The sequence below is a fragment of the Chelmon rostratus genome, chromosome 7 (assembly GCF_017976325.1).
Source record: "Chelmon rostratus isolate fCheRos1 chromosome 7, fCheRos1.pri, whole genome shotgun sequence".
Lineage (NCBI taxonomy): Eukaryota > Metazoa > Chordata > Actinopteri > Chaetodontiformes > Chaetodontidae > Chelmon > Chelmon rostratus.
The window spans coordinates 25,326,108-25,346,108 of record NC_055664.1 but is presented as its reverse complement, the minus strand read 5'-3'; the positions used below and the strand labels follow the sequence as shown (position 1 = coordinate 25,346,108).

The 20,001-nt window shown below is 39.7% G+C and overlaps 2 protein-coding genes across 2 annotated transcripts; both read right to left on the bottom strand.

Moving 5' to 3' along the window:
• Positions 1 to 3,699: 3,699 nt before the first annotated feature.
• On the bottom strand, positions 3,700 to 7,331 carry LOC121609598 (THAP domain-containing protein 5-like). The gene is made up of 5 exons (XM_041941270.1): positions 7,185 to 7,331; positions 6,052 to 6,235; positions 4,566 to 5,374; positions 4,169 to 4,355; positions 3,700 to 4,003 (listed from the first exon to the last, which is right to left on the bottom strand). Exons 1-5 carry the CDS (start codon positions 7,256 to 7,258, stop codon positions 3,884 to 3,886), a joined length of 1,374 nt encoding a protein of 457 aa, XP_041797204.1. The 5' UTR covers positions 7,259 to 7,331; the 3' UTR covers positions 3,700 to 3,883.
• Positions 7,332 to 7,617: 286 nt separating this feature from the next.
• Positions 7,618 to 15,810, bottom strand: ppp5c (protein phosphatase 5, catalytic subunit). The gene is made up of 13 exons (XM_041940538.1): positions 15,714 to 15,810; positions 14,336 to 14,577; positions 12,377 to 12,524; positions 12,073 to 12,194; positions 11,928 to 11,993; positions 11,604 to 11,702; positions 10,989 to 11,094; positions 10,598 to 10,740; positions 10,063 to 10,150; positions 9,917 to 9,957; positions 9,445 to 9,623; positions 9,278 to 9,359; positions 7,618 to 8,757 (listed from the first exon to the last, which is right to left on the bottom strand). Exons 1-13 carry the CDS (start codon positions 15,808 to 15,810, stop codon positions 8,695 to 8,697), a joined length of 1,476 nt encoding a protein of 491 aa, XP_041796472.1. The 3' UTR covers positions 7,618 to 8,694.
• Between the last annotated feature and the right edge of the window lie 4,191 nt (positions 15,811 to 20,001).

Here is a 20,001-nt window from a genome sequence, read left to right as displayed (position 1 = left end):
ACAAGAAGCAGCTTGACATCTGGTCATGATTACAGCAACTACAGGTTAGAGTTCATTTAAATTTTAATGAGTATTCAAGATGTTTGTGTTTGAGGCTTTTTCCTTTGTGACTTTTAAGGCAGGTACCCGTCATTTACCTGCCTCAGTATAAAAAGACATCAAATGACAAATGAGAACATTTCTTTCAGTTTGTAAATTTGGTAAAACACGTTCACACATTTGTGTTCAATTGAAGTCAGATTGTTTAATGCTGTAATTTTTGTCATGAATGTTTTACTGATCATTTAGGATACAATTACGTACTTGCTGATTAAAACAAGAAGAAAGACCTCCATTGTGTTTATACTGAATTATGAATTACAAATTTCAGCACTGCTCATCGAGGGGTGTTGTTCATGAGAATTTCTTTCTCTAAATCTCCTTTTACTCAGTAGCTACTTGACAAATGATGGTACAGTAAATCATATAAAGTAGCACTAACCAAAACATAATACAGCACAAACCACAAAGTACACAGCAAATAACTGAGCTCCTTCCACAGAGGTGTGACAGAGCATCATGGTGGCAGAGCACAGTGAGCAGCACTTCCTGCGTGCTGTTCCAGTGACTTGTCTGAGACCCTCAGGCATGCTTGGTTATCATTAAGCTAATCATTGATTCTTACACAGGTGCACTTCACAGCCATCCAAAAATACACACTGTTGCCTGTTTCCAAATGGTAGCATATCAAATAAAACACTTTGTTCTCATTTGTGTGAGTGTGAGTGTGAGGGGAAAAGAGACAAGAAACAGTAACAACCAACAAAACTAAGAGGCTGAGGAAAGAAGCAAGGTATTCTGTGAGTCTCCCTGGACATGCTCTGCTGGCTCTGGCCAAACTTTGGTCACGTGACCGATACTGGGGAATGTGAAGGGCAGAGAGGTTGCCTGGCACCTGAAGTCAGAAAGCAAACCCCCCCTTCCTGAAAACAACACAGGCACACAGTGTTCACTCAGTGGGAACAGAAACTCACTGTGGTTTCTTACCTGCAACAGCAAAAAATCCACATCCAAATCTAAACCACAACAGAGAGTCTACCGAAGAACACGAAAGAAAGTTTGTCATGAACCATCATAAACGTGGTCCTCGGTAACAGTATCAGGAAGTTATATTTTGAAAAACTCCACACATACTTGAATTACTCACATCTTCCTGATGTAAAAAGAAATCCCCTTCCTTTCTTTACCCCACTTTGTGTCCTGCTTCATTGCATGTTGGTATGAGCAACATTTAAACTTTTACTTGTTTTAAGACTAAAAGATAAGATAAAGAAAATAAGATTTGTGTGTATAATCTGAAAATGTACATCATCGTTCAAGAGAAAAGCGCTCAGGATGCAGCAGCTAAAAGGGATCAAGGTGTAAGCCCCATCAAATCTCTGAAGGGATCAGAGAAATGCTGTTGTGAGGAAGTTAAGGGAAGATGCAGAAAGCTAGACAGTGTGAGCCAAAGGATTATTTGGGCCAGGTTGTGCTGAAAATATCCCTGTGTGTATTTTGTGTCATCCGTGTGTTTTTGGTGGAACACCAGCCTATTAGCTCATTGGTGAGGCAGCTAACAGACCTGCTGATAAAGTTCCCATGATGGAAAGAACAGATCCCTCCCTTACATTCCAGCAATCTGTCTTCAAAATGAGAGGAGAATAGGACCAGGAGATACTAAGCTGAATGAATGTGATTTATGTAGGGAAAATAAGAGTTTGTTGATGCCGTGCTGACCCTTATTCCACTAAAATTGGATCCTTTTTCATTAGCTGCTTTCCCGCTCACTGTTAATGATTGAAAAAAAGCCGTTGGGTTGGGGGCCTGAACCGTTTTCAGCTTCTGAAGGGGGGCATGGTGGAACAAGTTTGAGAACCACTGAGCTAAGTGAATATATAAGGTTGCTACACGACTACCACACATTTGGTGAAATGTGGGTCAGAGAGTAAAGTGAGCAACTTTCTCCTCTCACTGAACAGTTGCTGACCGAGAAAAGTTGAGCAAAGCAAATGAAATGGATGCTGTGCTATCACAAAAAAAGTAATGTTCAAATTTAAAGCAGAAAGCTGTAATTACAAACACAGTCTTTTATCGCACAAATATAATATTCTTCTAAATTTCTCAAATTCATACAGAAAAAGAAAGTGGGATACAAAGAATCTCAATATGGCATGATAAGAGTGATAGAAGACACAATCACAGAAAAATATTTTGCTGCCCTCAAGTGGTCATAGGCCTGCTAAAAATCTGTAAGGACTTTCTTTAATTACAGCAGAAAGTTTTAGTAAATAAGAGTGATAGAAGACACAATCACAGAAAAATATTTTGCTGCCCTCAAGTGGTCATAGGCCTGCTAAAAATCTGTAAGGACTTTCTTTAATTACAGCAGAAAGTTTTAGTAAATAATTAAAGTTTTTCCTTGCAGCTGAATTGCAAAAAAAGAAAGGAAAAAGGTTTGCAAACTTGCTATCTTGCATCTATGCATCGATCCCTGGTATCCTCTTGATTGCATGTTTACATGTAATCAAAAATAATCATTAATAAAGATCTGTAAAGGGGACATTGCATCTGTTGTAACCTGCAGAGTCACAGATTACAGGCTTTTAAATGGGTTTTTATTTTTGGTAATGCAAAAGTAATCTAAAGAGTTACTTTTCTCAGTAAGTAGCACTGTAATTTAACAGGCTACTATTTAATGAGAGTAATCTTGTAGTGTAATTTTTAGATATTAATTTTCTGCATTATTTGCCTTGTGGCTCAATTTGTTCATCTTTCCAGCATTCAAATTTCCATAACCATTTTCTTACAGATTAGAGCAATCATGCAAAATGAATACTTGAAACCTTATCCTCATCAGACACCAAACAGTGTTATTCCACTTACACCTAATGCATAACCAGCATTAAAATGCCTATTTCATTTATGAAATGCAAATGGTAATGTTCATCTCTAGAAGTACAGGGCCAGTCTTCCTTTCCTCTCTCTGCCTGGTTTCCCACTGTCACAGATGCCTCTTTACTGATTGTTGCCTCTTTGAAAAGTCCTAACAGCCTCTTTTCCCGCTGATGATCAGGGAGGTACACTGTAATAGTTGTTACTACATTTCTTAACTTAACTTTCTTAAGGAGCTCTATTGTAAATGCTCATCTGTCCCTTTTGATATGTGTAAAATCTCCAAATTCCAAGAATCCAGATGAAACCGCTGCCTCTACTGCCATCTAGTGGAGAGAGTGACAACACTCCATGAGGGTAAAAGCATCTGCAGTATTAAAACAAGCAAAGAAGCAAGTTTACTAAGTAATCTCGGTAACTTGTGAGTTTTAGGTTAAGAAGATTCCCTAAATAGAAAAGAAATGTCTTTACAACTACTGCTGTACAACTTAAATGGTGTTCTTTCACATTTTAGTTCTCTATAGGGAAAAAACTGGAGTATTGTCCCAATATGTTGACTGGATTCAGCACTGAATTATTTGACTAAAACTTTAAGCAAACAGTAAATCAAATGTTTTACAGTCCCTAAACACAGTGTGTTTGTGCAGAAATTAGCCATACACCTTAATGGAAGTTATTTTTAATTTGATATGTACATTATGTCCAACAAAAATACTTTATAAGTCAAACAAAAAGTGGTTAAAGGAAGGAAAGGAGAGGTGAAAACTATAAAAAAAAAAACCCACATTCAACGTTGTCCCATATATACTCATCCACATTTGTGCAAAAATCACAGCAGATCTAAAAGACACCAAAAGGAAAACACACACAATTAGGTAGCACTTGTTTTCAATAGCGTTAGCCATGTCACTTTTTGGCACAGTGGGCAGCAGACGGACACACAGAGGGGAAATCTGCAGTCAGTCGAGTGTCACAGCTTTTCGTCTGCATTGGTCAGTGGAGTATACAAGTATGCAGCATCGTCCTCTTCATAGATGATAGCCACAGTCTCACCAGCATCTGACACTGCTGCACTGGTCTGTATGTAAGCCTGAAAGAAAGGCGACATTTTCATCAATAAAAACTCAGAGTTCAATATCTCCCAGTGAAACATTAGAAAACACCTACAGCTAAAAGAAACTTGAGAATAGCAATTAGAAGTTTCACTTTTAAATAAATCTGGAGTTATTTCATGGAAATACTTTAAGATCCTCACCCTCTCAAGCAGCTGGAGGCGCTCTTCATTCAGCAGGTTGCTTTGTCTTAGCTGGCTGACTGTGTTCTCCAGTCCCAGAAGCTTCTCCAGGTGTCGGCGGTGTCGCTGCTGCAGCACTTTGACCTTCTTCTGCAGCTCAGCCACAATCGCCTCCAGCTGCTCTTTGCTCAGACTGTTCTTATGGTAGCTGTAAAACAGAAAGAGATTGTAAAAGCAGGACTACTGAATTGCTCTTTTGTAGTAACTTGAACTATCCAGTGTTGATATTTAATTATTGACTGTTCGTTGCATCTGTACTGAAGTTGAATCTAAGACTGCAAAATTAACATAATTCTTCATAAATCTTAGCTAGAGTGAAAATACACACATATCTTCAAAACTGAGAGTGAGTGCTCACCAGTGCTCCTCCAGCTGGTGATCCTGCCGTTCTATGCCGTCCTCCTCTGACTGGCCGTCGTCTCCCTCTCCCTCGTCTGTGTCCAGTCTTTCCACAGTGAGGACCAGGGATGTGGGGGAAGGTGGCACATGTTTGGACACTATAGGCAGAGTAGATGTTATGGGTTTGGAGCTGAGAGCGGACGACAGCACTGTATCTGGGGAGAAGGTGAACTGGGCAGAGGTTTCACTGGGGAAAACATTTGGAATCGTCTCGAAGTAGGCGATGACTTGTGTTTCATGGCTTTCTTGGACGTCTGAGAATTCCTCTGTGGTACACGTCACATCTTCAACACAGAGAGAGGCCACAGCCTCATCCGTAGTGGAGTCATTCATGACCAGGCCATGGCCTTGAGTCAAAATGGCAGCAGTGATTCCATTCACAAGCTCATCTTGCCCTTCACCAGCAGGACATTCAGACATCACTACCACTTCTGCGTTCTCGCCACTGTTTCTGAGATGATTTACTGTTTCGAATAACGTTAAAGGGAAATTTGCTCCCGTTTTGAATCCATCCAGTGATGGTGACGGGTTCAGGTCTGTCTGCAGAGAAAAGCCAGATTCTCCAACGGCACTCGACTCTGTCAGGCTGGTTTCTCCCTGCTGCGATGGGTCGACAGTGATCCCATACAGGTGTACCGTGTGCAACGTACTTTCCATCTCCACAGCGTCAACAGCCACCGACCCGTCATCCGACACTGTTAAGCTTTCATTACTGTTAGCTCGAAGGCGTTTTGGCTTCCTTTCACTGTGATCAGCAGCCTTTCGTTTCTAGAAGGAAGCAGGAGTGTGAGTTTATCAAAAGCAACGTGACAATGTTCACAGTTTAACTTAGAGAAACTGTAGTATTGCAAAGATAACACTTTACTACTGACTTGACAAATCTCATCAGAATTGGCCAAAGGATAAGTCTTTGTGCAGTATACTGTGAATGAATCCATTCAATCAATACATAAGCAGATCTGTTTAAGTGCCAACAAATATTATCATGAAGTACTATTATTTTTTTTTTTTTTTAGATATTTTCAATGTTTCAATGAATTACTGCATGATATCTCCAACCATCTTTGAACAATTAGGCATAAGAAGATGAATGAAACATTTTGTAATATGAGAAAAACAGAAAACTAGTAAGGGGGACCTTTGTATTATGACTCATCAGGATCACAAAATCTTTGAAAATATACCTGCAGCTGAATACAGCTGCAGTGCAAAAACATAATCAGAAAGGTGATGAGGACCGACTCCTAAACATGATTGTTTGCTGAGACAGATTTCTGGCATATAAATGAAACGAACACGGTAGAAAAAATCCATTCAAATGGTTCAAACCAAATCCTAAATTTTTCACAAGATCAGTATTCAGCAAAATAATATAATCACATAATTACTTGGCAATATTGTGCAGGCCTAAAATTTGAGAATACAAATGTTTCTTTTTGTTTTACCTCGGCCTCCTGGAAGACTGTGGGCACAGCATCGCTCTCAAGGTAACGGATGCCCCATCGCACCTTGAAGCACGAAGGTGCAAAGTGTTCATGGCAAATATACTGGTGTCGAGAAGGAGTCCAGTTCTCACGTCCCATGTTCTTCAGCCACTGCTGCAGCCGGACCGTGTCTTGCAGAGGGAACCTAGAATACAAGAAAGACCACAGATGTAAGAGACTGGTCACACTTGGGCTCCTTCAAGTGAGATATTGTCAGAGTTTTTAATTCAAAAAGGGGAAGATGCACAGAAAAAAATAATTTATAAGTGCTTGTTACAATGATTTGGCAACAATAGCCCCCCTAGCTGGAAATCAGAGCATATTAAGCAGATATCAGGTAACCGACTGACGCTGTAGATTCATCACATTTTGGCTTTGGCATTACATTCTGTACAGTGGAATGCAATCCAACTCTGGTAGTTTCTGGGGCCGTAGATCGTGGCGGCGATGTATATGGCTATGTTTATATTCAGAGATGTTTCTAATGTTTGTTACTGCAAAGCAAGACTTTTGCATTGCTTTGCAGACTATACTAAACAGGATTCTATTCGCCTGGTCGCTGTGAGGACTGTTTTAAATTTGAATGTGGGACTTCCAGTTATGCGGATTTAAGATTAAATTCCCAGTAAAATCACCATGAGTGCGGTCATGTTGTCCCCGCGTCCTGGACGAGCTCCAGTGTTAAGATGTCAGTCTATTGATGCTCGACAGCAAGGCTCAATTTCATAAAAATAAGGCTACACTGCTCATTTCCCAATTGAATACGTAATATATATCATAAGGTGAATTTCCTTAGCAGTAAAACTCAGTCACTAAAGTAGTTTACAGTCAATGATTCAATCAGGACACAGACTTATCTCAAAGGTCAAAACAAGACACAAACTTAGCAGGTCAACAGAAAACAGCGGAAAAATGCGGATATTTCACGTCTACAGTGAATCTTTTCAGCCAGCAAAGCTGTCAGAAAACTCGACGTTGTGAAAGACTGACTCGTCGAGCAGGAAGACGTTGCTTAAAGTTAGGTGACGCTGCCAGCAGCAGGCTCTGAGCAGCGGAGTTAGCAAGCTAAAAGACTGTTTACAGGAGCAACTCACTTGTAGAAGCTTTTCCTGTCGTTGCCGCTGCCGGAGTCATTCTTACAGCTTGGGACCGAACAATATTTTGGCATGTCAGGTCAGTTTTGTCGCAGCTGATGTCTTCGCGTCCAACTGGGTTTACAAGGTGAGACTCGTGTTGTCAACTCGTGGCGCATAGCTGACGTATAACGATCAGCTGTCGAGAACAGTGACGTCAATTATATGCGACCACCACCGCAAAAGGAAGCAGCCCTTGTTTCCTTCGTTAATTGCATTGCTTATTAAACCCAAAGTAATTTTTCTGTAATAAAATATTTTTTAAATTAACATCTTGACATCAGTTTGTCAAAACTGCAACCCCCCAATCACAAAATACACTGTATTACAAAGCAAGTGTAGATAATATCAATCGACATAAATAAAGATACCATTTTGTTTCTAAAATCACTGGACTGAATTTTTTTATTCAATAATTTTCTCCAAACATTACACAGAATCTTTACAGGATACAGTATATATACATACACATCAGTGTATTTCTTTATCTAAAAAGTTGAGGGCCACTGGACAATGCAGCTGTGCGTTTCAAGACAGGATTGCATTTTGGACGTTTGTGTACTGAAGAAATCCACATGGGGGTAAATAAGTCACTGGTAATTGAACATGTACTGGAGACTAGAGTGCCATGAGTGTTTGCCTTACACCAAAGCTAGTTTGGAGAGTAGATTGTGCGGGAGCTGCCGGGTGAGTGGCACAATGACGGTCAAGGATGAAAACATGGAGAGCAGCAGCATCTTCCTCAACAGGAAGCAGTGCAAAATAAATGGTACCAGCTACATGACCGAACAAACTAGATACACCACTAATGGCAAACAGCACCTTTAAGAGTATACCCAGAGACAATCAGTCTATTTTTTTGGACTGGGATCATATATGTAATCAATCATAATTTGTATTCCTGTAAAATAACAAATATGACATACTGTAGGATGGTTTTAGAAACACTGATAGACATGCTGCTCTTTACCCAGTTTACAATGCTCTAAGCTGTGTACACAGGCCAACAGTACAATGCTAGGTTTCAGAATCACAAGACACTCCTTGTAAATACTGAACAATCATTTTCATTACAGATCTTTGGTACATACCAGCTATTTGATTCCACCTGCCAAGTATATCAGATATTAAAAACCAAGCAGCTCCAAGGAGACTCATCTGAAATTCTCAGGGTTGGTTGTGATGGAACACGTGAGCGGATAAATGGACAATGGAATGGGGATTTTCCAGTTTTAACCAATAACATGAAAGAATATACCCAGTTCTGAACTAGGCTGATGTATGTGATCTCTTCCCATCTCAACTACACCACGTGCTTTCTGCATACAACTAGTGGAAGTTTGTCGGGGAGAGGGATCCCTTAGGCTAAGCATGAACAAGAGCATGTCCGAGCACTGGAGGGAGTGAGGTGGCTGGGATGGTTCAGGTCAGATGGGAGGTTGTCAGTGTTGCTGACAGATTAGCTTGGCCTCTACATCATCCCCAACTGCATTAGTGTGTTGGCATACGCCATGGGCTTGACATTTGGATGAGGCTGTAAAAGAGAATGAGGGGAAGATAAACATTAGATCTAGTGTCATCAAGTTTTTTAAAAAACTTTTTTTAGCTGGGCTTCCAAATAATTAATTAACAGTTGCAAAGGTAAGTTGCCCAACTAGGAGTAAAACTTTGGTTTTGGTAAATATTTCAGTGTTTTTTTTGTCTTCATCCCAGTTGGTCACAACATTTTACTAAACTAAACACATAAAGTGGATATGTAATATGACGCATCATTACAACAGAGGTTTAATAAAATTTCACTTTCAGATTCATTTTACTTCTAAATAAGCAGTGTAGACAAATGTGATAAAAAAGACCACTTTACATCTGGACCCCAGCAGGTGTCACTATAACATTATGCACAGAGCTAACCCCGTGTTCAAAATCTGTACAATTAAGCCCTTGAGTAAATTAATACAAAAATCAATGTGCATGATGACAAATATGATGACATGATGACACATGATGACAATTACGTATAATGAAGATGACATTTTAAAGTACAGGATACTGACCACAGCAGTGAACTGGTGAAATTCTGGCTTGAGGTCTGATCCCCTGAGGTGGATATAAGCTCCTTTATTTCCCATCTGATCACTGTGAGAAGGCAGAATACACAACAGTTAAAACGAACAATAACAGCTGACTCATCACTCTTCAGTTAGCCAGCATGATCACGTACCAGTAGTTGGGTGCTGAGAACACGGTGATGCACTTCCCTGAATGAGTGACTTCATAGCCCTCAGCTTTGACCTCATGACTACGCACAATGAAGTCCAGCTTGTTCTGTTCCAGGAAGCGCTCTGTCACATCTGGCCCAAACTGACAACTCACTCCTCGCTTGCTGATGGACCGGCCATTCTGCATATGAGAAAGAGAGAGAGAGAGAGTGAGAGAGAGGAAGAGAGGAAGGGAGAAAGAGAGAGAGAAACCGATAAAGAGAAAGAGAGACAGAAATAGGGAGTGACAGAGACAGACAAAAAGAGAGAAATCAGAAAAAAGAGACACAAACAGAGACACAGAAAGAGACACAGAGGCAGAGAAAGACACGCAGAGAGAGAGCGAGACAAATTATTTATTCATCTTAAACAGAAGTGACCTGAATGTTGCTTTAACCACTGGATACTGTGGTATGGAGGTGGGTGGAAACTGACCTGAGGCTGCGGATCTGACCAGAGCAGGTCGCACATGGGACCTATGAAAAAGCAAAGGAAGGTCTTGAATGTACCTGTTTTGCTTTCTACAGATGGTTTCTTAGAGCCAGTTTTAGACTGGTGGTGCATTTGGAGTGTGACCCTACCTGAGTCTGGAGGCTGTCGGTTCCTGTCAATCTTTCTGAGGTCTTCCAATGTGACCCCATCTTCACTGAACAGTCCACCATGCATAACCTGAGATGGAGAATTTTATTAGGCCTGTTTGCACAGCACAACATATAAAACCACTGTGTCATTAAGGGTTGCAAAAAATCTGTATTTAAGGATACTCAAATAATCCCTTGTGATGGATTGTGCATTGCCTGGTAAAGGTATCTTGAAGAAAACATGCATTCAAACACATTGACTGTAAATAAAACACAGCTTGTTGGAGTCTCCTGTTTTCATCTGCTCTCTTCTCCCCTATGATGCATCTCTCTGCAAATAAAAACAGGCTTGCAAAGATGACTTAACTACACCAAACCCCCCTTTCAGGCTCTACTCTATCTCAAAATTCTTTCTGAAAAATAACACTAGCTCACCTGGCTACAGCATTTTGGTATCAAACAGATACTGGACCTAGTGAACAAAATTAGTTGCATGGCCCTGTGACTGCTGTCAGCTCACAATGTCACTGCTTACCAGTACTTTGTTGTTCATACACTGTGCAAGTGGCAGCCACTGGAAGACCTCGCTGAACAGCTGGAACATCTGGGCTGTGTACTTGGCTTTGACCTCGCCTTCAAATCCATACATCTGGTTCATGTTGTCTGTCTCATGGTTACCTGCAATTAAAATCAAACAAACCTGTTTTAAAAACTCTATACGTTAACAATGAAGTCTTGAATGTTACAGCAGACACCAAACGAAATGCCACAACACAAAAAAGGCTAAAAAATTACTTTCAGTGTCGTGCTTTGAACTTTACAAGAACATCCATGTATTAAGCATGAGGCATTCATATGGCATGTTACAGCAGATCTTAGACATGCATCAACAGACTCAGGCACAGGCTAAAAGTCAGTGCTCTCACCCCTAAGCAAGTGGAAGTTGTCAGGGTAGAGCAGCTTGAAGCCAAAGAGGGTCAGAATGACCTCAAGAGAGAAAGAGCCACGATCCACAAAGTCACCATTGAACAGCTTAAGTCTGTGGTTAAGCATTATGATGGACAATTTCTGGATTTGAGGCTTTTGGCTGTTTAGACACAGAATGGGACGAACAAAGAATACTGCACTGAACACAAACAGGGTCAAAAATTAACACCGCCATCTGCATAGGTTAAAAAAAAGAATTGGCAGGTTGCCGAAATAGGACTACTTCACTACAAAACATAACATAAATTGATTTATCGACTCTGCACACTGGGAGTGGCATGCAACATATAACTGTCAATAACTGTATAGCAATTCTTTGATTGACCTTTGCTGTCCAGCACTATGGTTACACTTGGGTTATCTAGCTGGCTGGAGAATTTCGGGCTAACCGCAAAGAGAGACTGCAAGTATGTGGCTTGTATCATATTTTATGCAGTCTTATGGACAGCTGAAAAGATTTTTACCAGTCATTGACAGATGGACTAAAAAGTTCATTTTTGACCCTGGGCACAAATGTAAAAGCTATAAAAAATGGCTGTAAAAAGAAAGGATACGTAAGGATTGGTCTCTGAGGGTAAGCCGTTCAACTTGAAGATGTTGAGGAGATCGTAGTATTGCCCATGGGTGTCACCACAAATAGTTATTTTTTCTGTCTGTGGAAAACAGAAATAGAGTCACAAAAAGGATGATAACTGTAAAAAACAACCATGAAAAATATGTTTTATTTACTCTCATGCTATGACACCAACCTCTGTGTCCTATTATGGGCTGATCATGGAATTGGTAATCAAAGAATATAACTATACTGTTGCACTCACTATATATGAACTCTCAACAACTTCAACTCACTTTACTGGGGAGTATCTGAAAGTCCTCACCTCTTTTAATGTGATTTCAACAAGACTTGGTAGTTTTGATAGAACATCTTTAACTTGCACCAAAATCTGAACGAGAACAAAAAAGGTTAATTACACAAACAGGTATGTTTCCTTCAGTGAGCGTTTTTGACATGAACACATTTACCTGATAGGCACACTTTCTGTGTAGCTTCTTCTGGTCTTTGAACCAATCCATCATCTCCTTCATGAACGTCAAAGTGACCTTCCCATCTTCAAGTTTTGGACCTACATAGTCATCCTCAATCGCTGCAATTCAAGATTATTTTATGCTTGACACAATGTTCACGCCAGTGTATTTTGTGACCATTAGTTCCTGTTTAACATGTAACACAGTTTTTTGCTAAATCAACACAAATGAGATTGAAGTACAGTATGATTACTGTATGTATGCATTTATATACATTTTTCCAATAACACAGGAAACTTACTCATGTTCTCAATGTCCAGAGAGTCAACAACAGATTTTTTAATCTCATCGCTGGCAATGGCTCTCTCAAACGCCTTCTGTTTCACAATCTTGTTACATTCCTGATACTTCATCCTTGCATCCTTGTCATTTGGTCGAACCCTCACTACCTATTATCAGAACAGGGAAATGATACGAATTACCCACACTGGTTAATCATCAACTTATAAAGCAGACATAGGGGCACTGACTCAGTGTAGCTGCAAAGAACCAGAGGTAAATGGAAATAAAAGTGCATGAATGTTTACTATTAGTAAGGTTCTGACAGTTTATACTGGATGATAAATATTTCCAATGTTAATGGACATTCAAAACATTCACAGTCAGTCACTCTTATGCCTTATACTTTCAGAGATCTGTATAAATCTAACTCTAAAGGAAGGAATCTCTGTCCATATCTATGTTTTTCCTTCATCTAATTGACATCATGCCTGGTGGGTGTATTCCTGGAAGGACAGACGTGCAGTGTTGAGTGTGAAGTAGTTTGGATGACTTATAATCGATATGTTATTGAGAATTATTACATTTTGATGTAATGTTTTCATTTTGACTGGCACAACCTTTCTAACCTTTACACTAATTGAGGTTCAGGAAACTCACAGATGAATTGCACACATTTTAAATAATACCACGTGATGCTACTCAGTCAATCAAATCTGTGCATCCCTATAGCAAAGTTGGCTGTGCCCAGTCAAAGCATGCATTCCACCAGAGAACAAGCTGCAGCTAAAATACGATGCCCACGATCATTTAAAATGTGGAGTATTTTACACAAAGACACCAAAATGTAGTGCTCTGTACGCTTTGCAAATTGGAAATGGCTTATCCCAGCAGTACAACTACTATGCACGAACTCTAAAGCATCCTGGAGCTCAGCACCGTCCTGTTTTATTTTTGTACCCACCCAAACATGATATATTATGATTATCAGCACGCAGATTTTGTTTCTGGTTGTAGTACTCCTTAACCACATATTAGTCCAGTGAGGAAATAAATGCACATCATAACCATGGGACAACTTTAGTCAAGTGCTTAAGTAAAAATACTGATTCTACATTTCAGAGAAAGGGTTGCTATGACATACAGTTGTTAAATTAAATCTCAATGCTAATATCCATTACATTTGTGCAACTTCCTTTGTGCAATATTAGATATATATACAACATACATAGCCTCTTCTTTTTTTTCTACCTCCTTTTATTCTTGCTGTTGTAATAAAATAATTTCCCCTGTGTGGGATCAATAAAGTTTTATCTTATCTTATGTGTCACAGCAACTCGTTTGAATTTGAAGTCTACTCTTTGCATCAGGCATCTGACAAATAGGAACTACAATTGTTATTATTATTATTATTATTATTATTATTATCATCATCATTAGATGCTTGAATAAAATATTGAATACCAATACCAGAGGTCCAAACAGGTTTTGAACGGGCACTGCTCTAGTACTGTCCATATAAATGTAGGTCCAACCTCTCATAGCTTCATCAAAATAAACTCTCATTTTCTGTTGTCATGGTACTTGGTCTAGTTTGTGTAATAAATTGTTTTAACTATGGCTGGGCTTTAGAGGTCTTTGTTGACACAGCCTTGGTATAATTATATTGCTTATTATAAGACCAGCAAGGACAATAAGCACCAAATTAGCTGTGGTATGTTTGTCTTCACACTGGATTTAATTGGCATCAAGACTGGATTAAAGGATGATCCCTATTCCGGGCTTTTAAGACAACATGAAGAGCCTACTCATAGTGACAGAACAACAGATGGAATTGGAGAGCTCTTTGATTTGAGAAAAAGTAAGGAAAAATGTTTAATGCTAGTGTGCACATTGTTCATGTGTTGTACATCCTAGGTCCAGAATACATAGCAGTGTAAAAGGTGCAGCCACCAGAAATCAAATATGCTGAATTTCTTACCGTTTCATAGTCCTTAAGTGCAGCCTTGAACTTGCCCAGTGCCATGTTGGAGGTGGCACGGCGGTAATATCCTTTAATGTAGTTTTTGTCTATCTCCAGGGCCTTCGTAGCATCAGCCAATGCATAGCCATAGCACTCTGTGCGTAGGTATGCCAGGCTTCGGTTGCTGTAGTAGATGGCATTGGATGGATTGAGCTCCAGGGCCTCTGTATAGTGCTTGATTGCATTTTCATAGTCTTTCTCTGAAAAACAAATGCCACATCTTCACTTGACAATACCAAGTTTGTCGTTCTAGAAAGATTACATAAAAATGTCAGAAACACTGCAGGCAGCACAGGTTATTATTGATTATCTTCTGCTGAGGTGATACTATAACTGGACGATAACACCAACATAGAAAGAGTGCTGAAACAATCACTAAGAAATTTGGGCTCATTTTACCATATCAATCTCAGTGAAATGTCTGTTTTAGGAATTATTTTGCTATTTTTGTTTCTTCCCATTTGGGTGTATTTACACTGTAATTGCTGATTCAACTTTTATACAATAATTTGATTGAATTTTGTTTGCAATCTATAGTACAGGAATCATGTCAAAAAGGTAACAGCTACACTCTTTAACATAAGCAAAATACACTAGTATTTCACTTTACGAAATACATTAGGAATACACCTAAATTAAAAACCAAAAAAGAGACAACAGAGAGGACCACAGTCAGATAGCTTGAACTGAATTGAACAAGACTTATTTTTTGGATTCTTAATATTCATCTCCTTTCAAAATGAATTATCATCTAGTGAAAAAATAGACAAATACAATTTAAAATGTAACTATATTGAAAGAATAGCTAAAAATCAACGCTGTATTTTAGGGAACAGTTTTTAAAACGAGGCTCTGCCTTGTTGCTGCTCACACGCGCCCGCTGACTCAGACAATCCTAGGAGTTATATCTGATCCTCGCCTAAAGCTACACAATAATCTGACAACACGACTGAATACAGACAACATGAATGGACACACGAGAGGGCCATGTGGTTAAAACCCTGAGAAATTACCACATCTAAGCAAGTCAGCGGTACACTACATGACGTGCGTGCCAGCATGGGTTCACATCGCTGCTGTTACTGCCGATATTGAACTAGCTGCTAGCTAGCATTAGCTAAACCAGCTAACCGCTGTTCCTATTCAGCGCCGCGTAATCCAATGAATGGGGTTTAGCGTGCTCTCTGAGCAATGTTAGCTTAGCTTAACATTAGCGACCGGCTTCAATTGGAGCGTGTTGCCACACAATTATGTTGCTACTGTAATTACTGGTCACATATTTCTCTGTTGTGAACTGCTGGTAAAAGCAACTGACTTGACAGGTCTGTCAAATTACCTTTGAAGTACTTATTCGCCTTCTCCTTCAGTAGCTCTGCATCATTACCTCCCTCCGCCATCTTCTTCTCACTGCCGTTTTCCGATTCGTGCGCCATTGACGGGACCGTCGTAAATGTCGCAAAATCTTTTTTTTTTGCTTGAGTTGTTCAGAGAGTAACTTGTAAATTCAGCTGTAACTTTACGGTTGGAGGAAGATTACGGCTAAATGTATGGAAAACAATGTGCACAGTACATATTTTGTGCTAAGATAATAGTAATAAAAGGTGCTTAGTCTGTTTCAGCGGTAAGTGTCGTTAAATGTGTTTTACATTTCACGCTTTTACTTGAAACATGCAACATAGACTGCAGTAAAAACGATATTTTTAATAGAAAGACAAGAAAGGAAAGTATAAGAAAGCTGGTTGAGTCTGTTGAGACAAACCCAAAACTACTAAAGTCCCTCAACAGTTCAGGTTAAACTATAGCTCTTTGTGGTTTATTCATACCAGATTGTGTATAGATTTTTATGCCGAAAAGGAAACTGCGCGTTGTTTAGGGGATTTCCAAATTGCTTGTGGGTACTTTTCGTGTTTCAATGTCCAGTAATAATGAATTCGTTTAAATACAGGGTGGACAGGTGTGAGACAAAGGCATTAACAATGATATTTCAAAACCAGTTAGAAGGTAGAAAATATCAGGTACGAGTAAATATACCTTTTCTTTCTTTTGCTTTACTTACCAGCAGGGGTCGGTGCAGACCTGCTCTGAAATAACCTCTGCATGAATACTAATTGAGCAGGATAACTGGGTGGGCTTGAAGGCAACCATAAGGCTGCTGACAGAAGGAACTGCGTTCATGTGAGGTTAACCAAAAAAATGTTCAGATGGTGACTAAGGTGCTACAACCGAATCATTAGTGAGAGATTAGGTAAATGATTCACATGGAAGCCAGTTTTCCCTGCTTTGTCTGGAATAATGACTTAAATTTAGAGCGATAGCCTGTCCTTAAGTCTCTAGCTTTCTGGCTTAACTGCAGTAATATTCAAATTCATTCAAATGCCAGCTTCATTAACACAAAAGTACAGCTTCAGTCGTAATTCCTTTTGATCTTCTTCCAGATGCCTCCAGGCTTGAGGATGTTGCAGTGGAAGTTTCCTGCCATCCGAACGCAGCAATTTCGACCTCCGACAACCACAGAAATGGCAATGAGGGGACAAATATGGCACAGGTGCACATCTCCGCAACTTGACTCACTCACACATGGCATCTGACGCACCCCAGCCTCAAATAACTGGTTTGCAAAAACATCACGCAACTTTAAGCAGAAACATATTCAAGCAGAAGCACTTTCCTTTGCCAGAAACTCTATATACGTTACTGAAAATGAGTATCTAGTTAAATGTCTGCTTCAATTAACCTTTTAAAGCACATATAGCTATGTTATTTTAGTGTTGCTGTGACACAGTGTGGGACAAGAAGACTTGAGAATTGTATCTATCATTGTACCCATTCTCACCATATGGATAGGAGTTATTAATGCTCCTGACCACCAGAGGGCAGAAATCACTAGCATTCCTAGCTCTAAGCTATCTTGTATTGTCTTGGTTAAACAGTAGAATTTTGGTAAAAGAAAACCAAGTTCTGATCCAACCAAGTTCCCGGATGTACATATTAAGCTTTGCTAAAGGAGGTAAAAAATAACTATATTTGATGAGCCCAAGTTTATTCAGATCATATTGGAAAAACTACAATTACTACAATGAAAGTGAAGCTCACATTGCCTGCACTGTCGCGCCACCATAAAGTCGGGTGATGTTACATCATAAACCACAAAATCCGGGCAATAGGCTCCATTTGTCTGCTATCCTCTGCAGTATTGTCATGTAAGACGTAAGAAGTAACAAACCTATTTTAATTTCAGTAATTGTAATTGCATTATTTAAATTTGAAAAAGTAGTTAGTTACAGTTCTTGTGACCGCCAAAAGTAGTGGAAGTACAGTAACATGTTGCTCCCAACACTGGTTTTGTGCACCATAAATAAAAGCCAACCTTTCGAGATGTAGGTCAGTGGTTTGGTGTGTTTGGGTTTTAGAAGATTAGGGTTAGAAGTTCACCAGAATAAGAGACGTCGGAGAGAAGCATGTGGCACAGAGGATACAGCCCAGTCCAGTCTGCTGCCCTGACTCATAAGCGACATCCCACAGTGAAGAGTAAGAGGCCAAACAGTCGGGTGACTCACTATGACCCCTGCTGAACACTTACTAACCCCAGAGTGTGAGTTCACTTTCTCTTAGCAAGATTATCTATGAGTCGTCTTTTTATCTGAGCCATAACACGTCTAGTTTTTTGATGGTTTTACTAGTAGCGCTTGAGGAACGGAAAAAAACACAACAAGATTGACTGAGAACAAGCTGACGTTACAGCCTCAGCCCCACATGAGAGTAAACGCAGACAGTGAGTGGGAGAGACGGTGTGGGAGGGAGAGAGGTAGAGAAAATCTGGTTTGCTGGGAGGACGGAGGAGGGAAATTGCTGTCCTCTTGGGTGTACGATGCATGAGCATAGGCTTTGGAGGGGTCCTGAGAAAGTTAAAACAAACACAAATGGAGGAGTGCAGAGATATACGAGCAACCAGAGAAAGAGAGAGATGAAGGTCAGGGGGAATGTGAGTGACATTCCAGGGTCGCGAGCCAATGAATGATGAGGCCTCAGAGTGAGTGGAGTATATGTTACATAGGCCTGATCCAGACCTTTTTACTATTTATTATCGTGTAGCAAACACTCTGAACGCAGTGGTCTTACATTGCGTAGTTAGTGTTTTGAACACCCCCTTTTTACTCTTTCACTCCACCCCTTTAACCGTCGTGTCAGACTTTGCCAGTATTTTGTAGAAGCCGAAAAAGTTCTCGTTTCCCCTCCTCTGCTCCACTCTGTCCAAATAACTCACTAATGAGAGCATGACTTCAGGGGGTCTGTGGGGGGTCGCACTTATTTGAACCATATGTTTTTCTAGCGGGCAGGGCAAAGGACTTCAAGCGAAATTATAGATAAATTGGGAAAAAAACTCATCCTCTTGAGCTCCACCCTTCCTCCTATTTCTTATTTCCCTCTATCTTGCTTGTGCTTGTTTTAGACATTTGGTTCCGCCGTAAGCCATTTTTTAGGTTGATAGTCTCTTTTGAGTCATCTACGAATCGCAGGCATCACTCACATTATACGGCAGCATTACAAAGTCTCTCCTCTGTGTCCCAGGGGAACCTCCCGTTGATCAGTTTAGCCATCAGTCAGAGTGTAAATCAACTTCCTGAAATGACACATTGCATGTTCACTAAAGTTAATTGCGCTACAGGGGAGTGAGGAGTTGGAAATTTCATGTAACTGGAAAAAGAAAAGTGATGCATACCTACCTAAAAAGTCTGCTGCTGGTTACCTTTCCACATTAAAACCTCGTCTGTTTTCTCCTGTGTTTCTTGGACTTTTCACCAGGTTGGTAAGGGGTGCGGTCTGGTATAGAAAGCAATTGTGTTTATATTTTGTTGAGCGTCTGTTTACATTTCTTGTAGGGCTGTTTTAAGTATAAGGTTGTTACCTTCAGTGCCTGCAATGAAATCAGCTGCAGGGTAAGTCCTGGTGAGCAGATATGACTTTATAAGAATCTGAATGAACAATTCAACACATTAACAAAATAGTCGTTTTTTGCATTTGAACACATGTTTTAGATAACTATGAAGCTATTTAATATGGCTTTATTTAAAAGGTAGTGGCCAGTGCTTGAACTTAAAGTTATGTAAGTAAGAAAAATAACAAGACTAAACAATAGTTCAGTCACTTTCTATGCTTGGTTATACTGACAAAATACAAGTTTCGCTGTTATGAGTAGTTTGAGTTGTGTTTGAGTTGTTTCTGTTGACATTCTGATTAGATTTTTTTCGGTCATAAAAACAGGAAAAACTTATACTTCCTTCCACAAAGAAAACACTGTTTGTTCGAGACATAAAAATGTTTTGGCAAAAATACAGAAAACAGATCAAGAAGGAACTAATTGACTCTCTCAAATGTAGCCAATTGCTGTTCTTCATCATAAACATCCTTTTCATTTCAACAACATTTGCAACAAAAAGCAGTGTTAGATTTTATATCATATTTGCACAGTATGCACTGGCATGCAGCTCATTGTTAGAATTATTTTCCAATCAAACAGGCAGTTTAGACTTTGTGAACTAATAGTAGTCAAGTCAGCTTTTTTTAACTAATGCAGAAAGGGTGGTTACGTTAACCACAGAAACCACGGCTCCATACCTGAATGT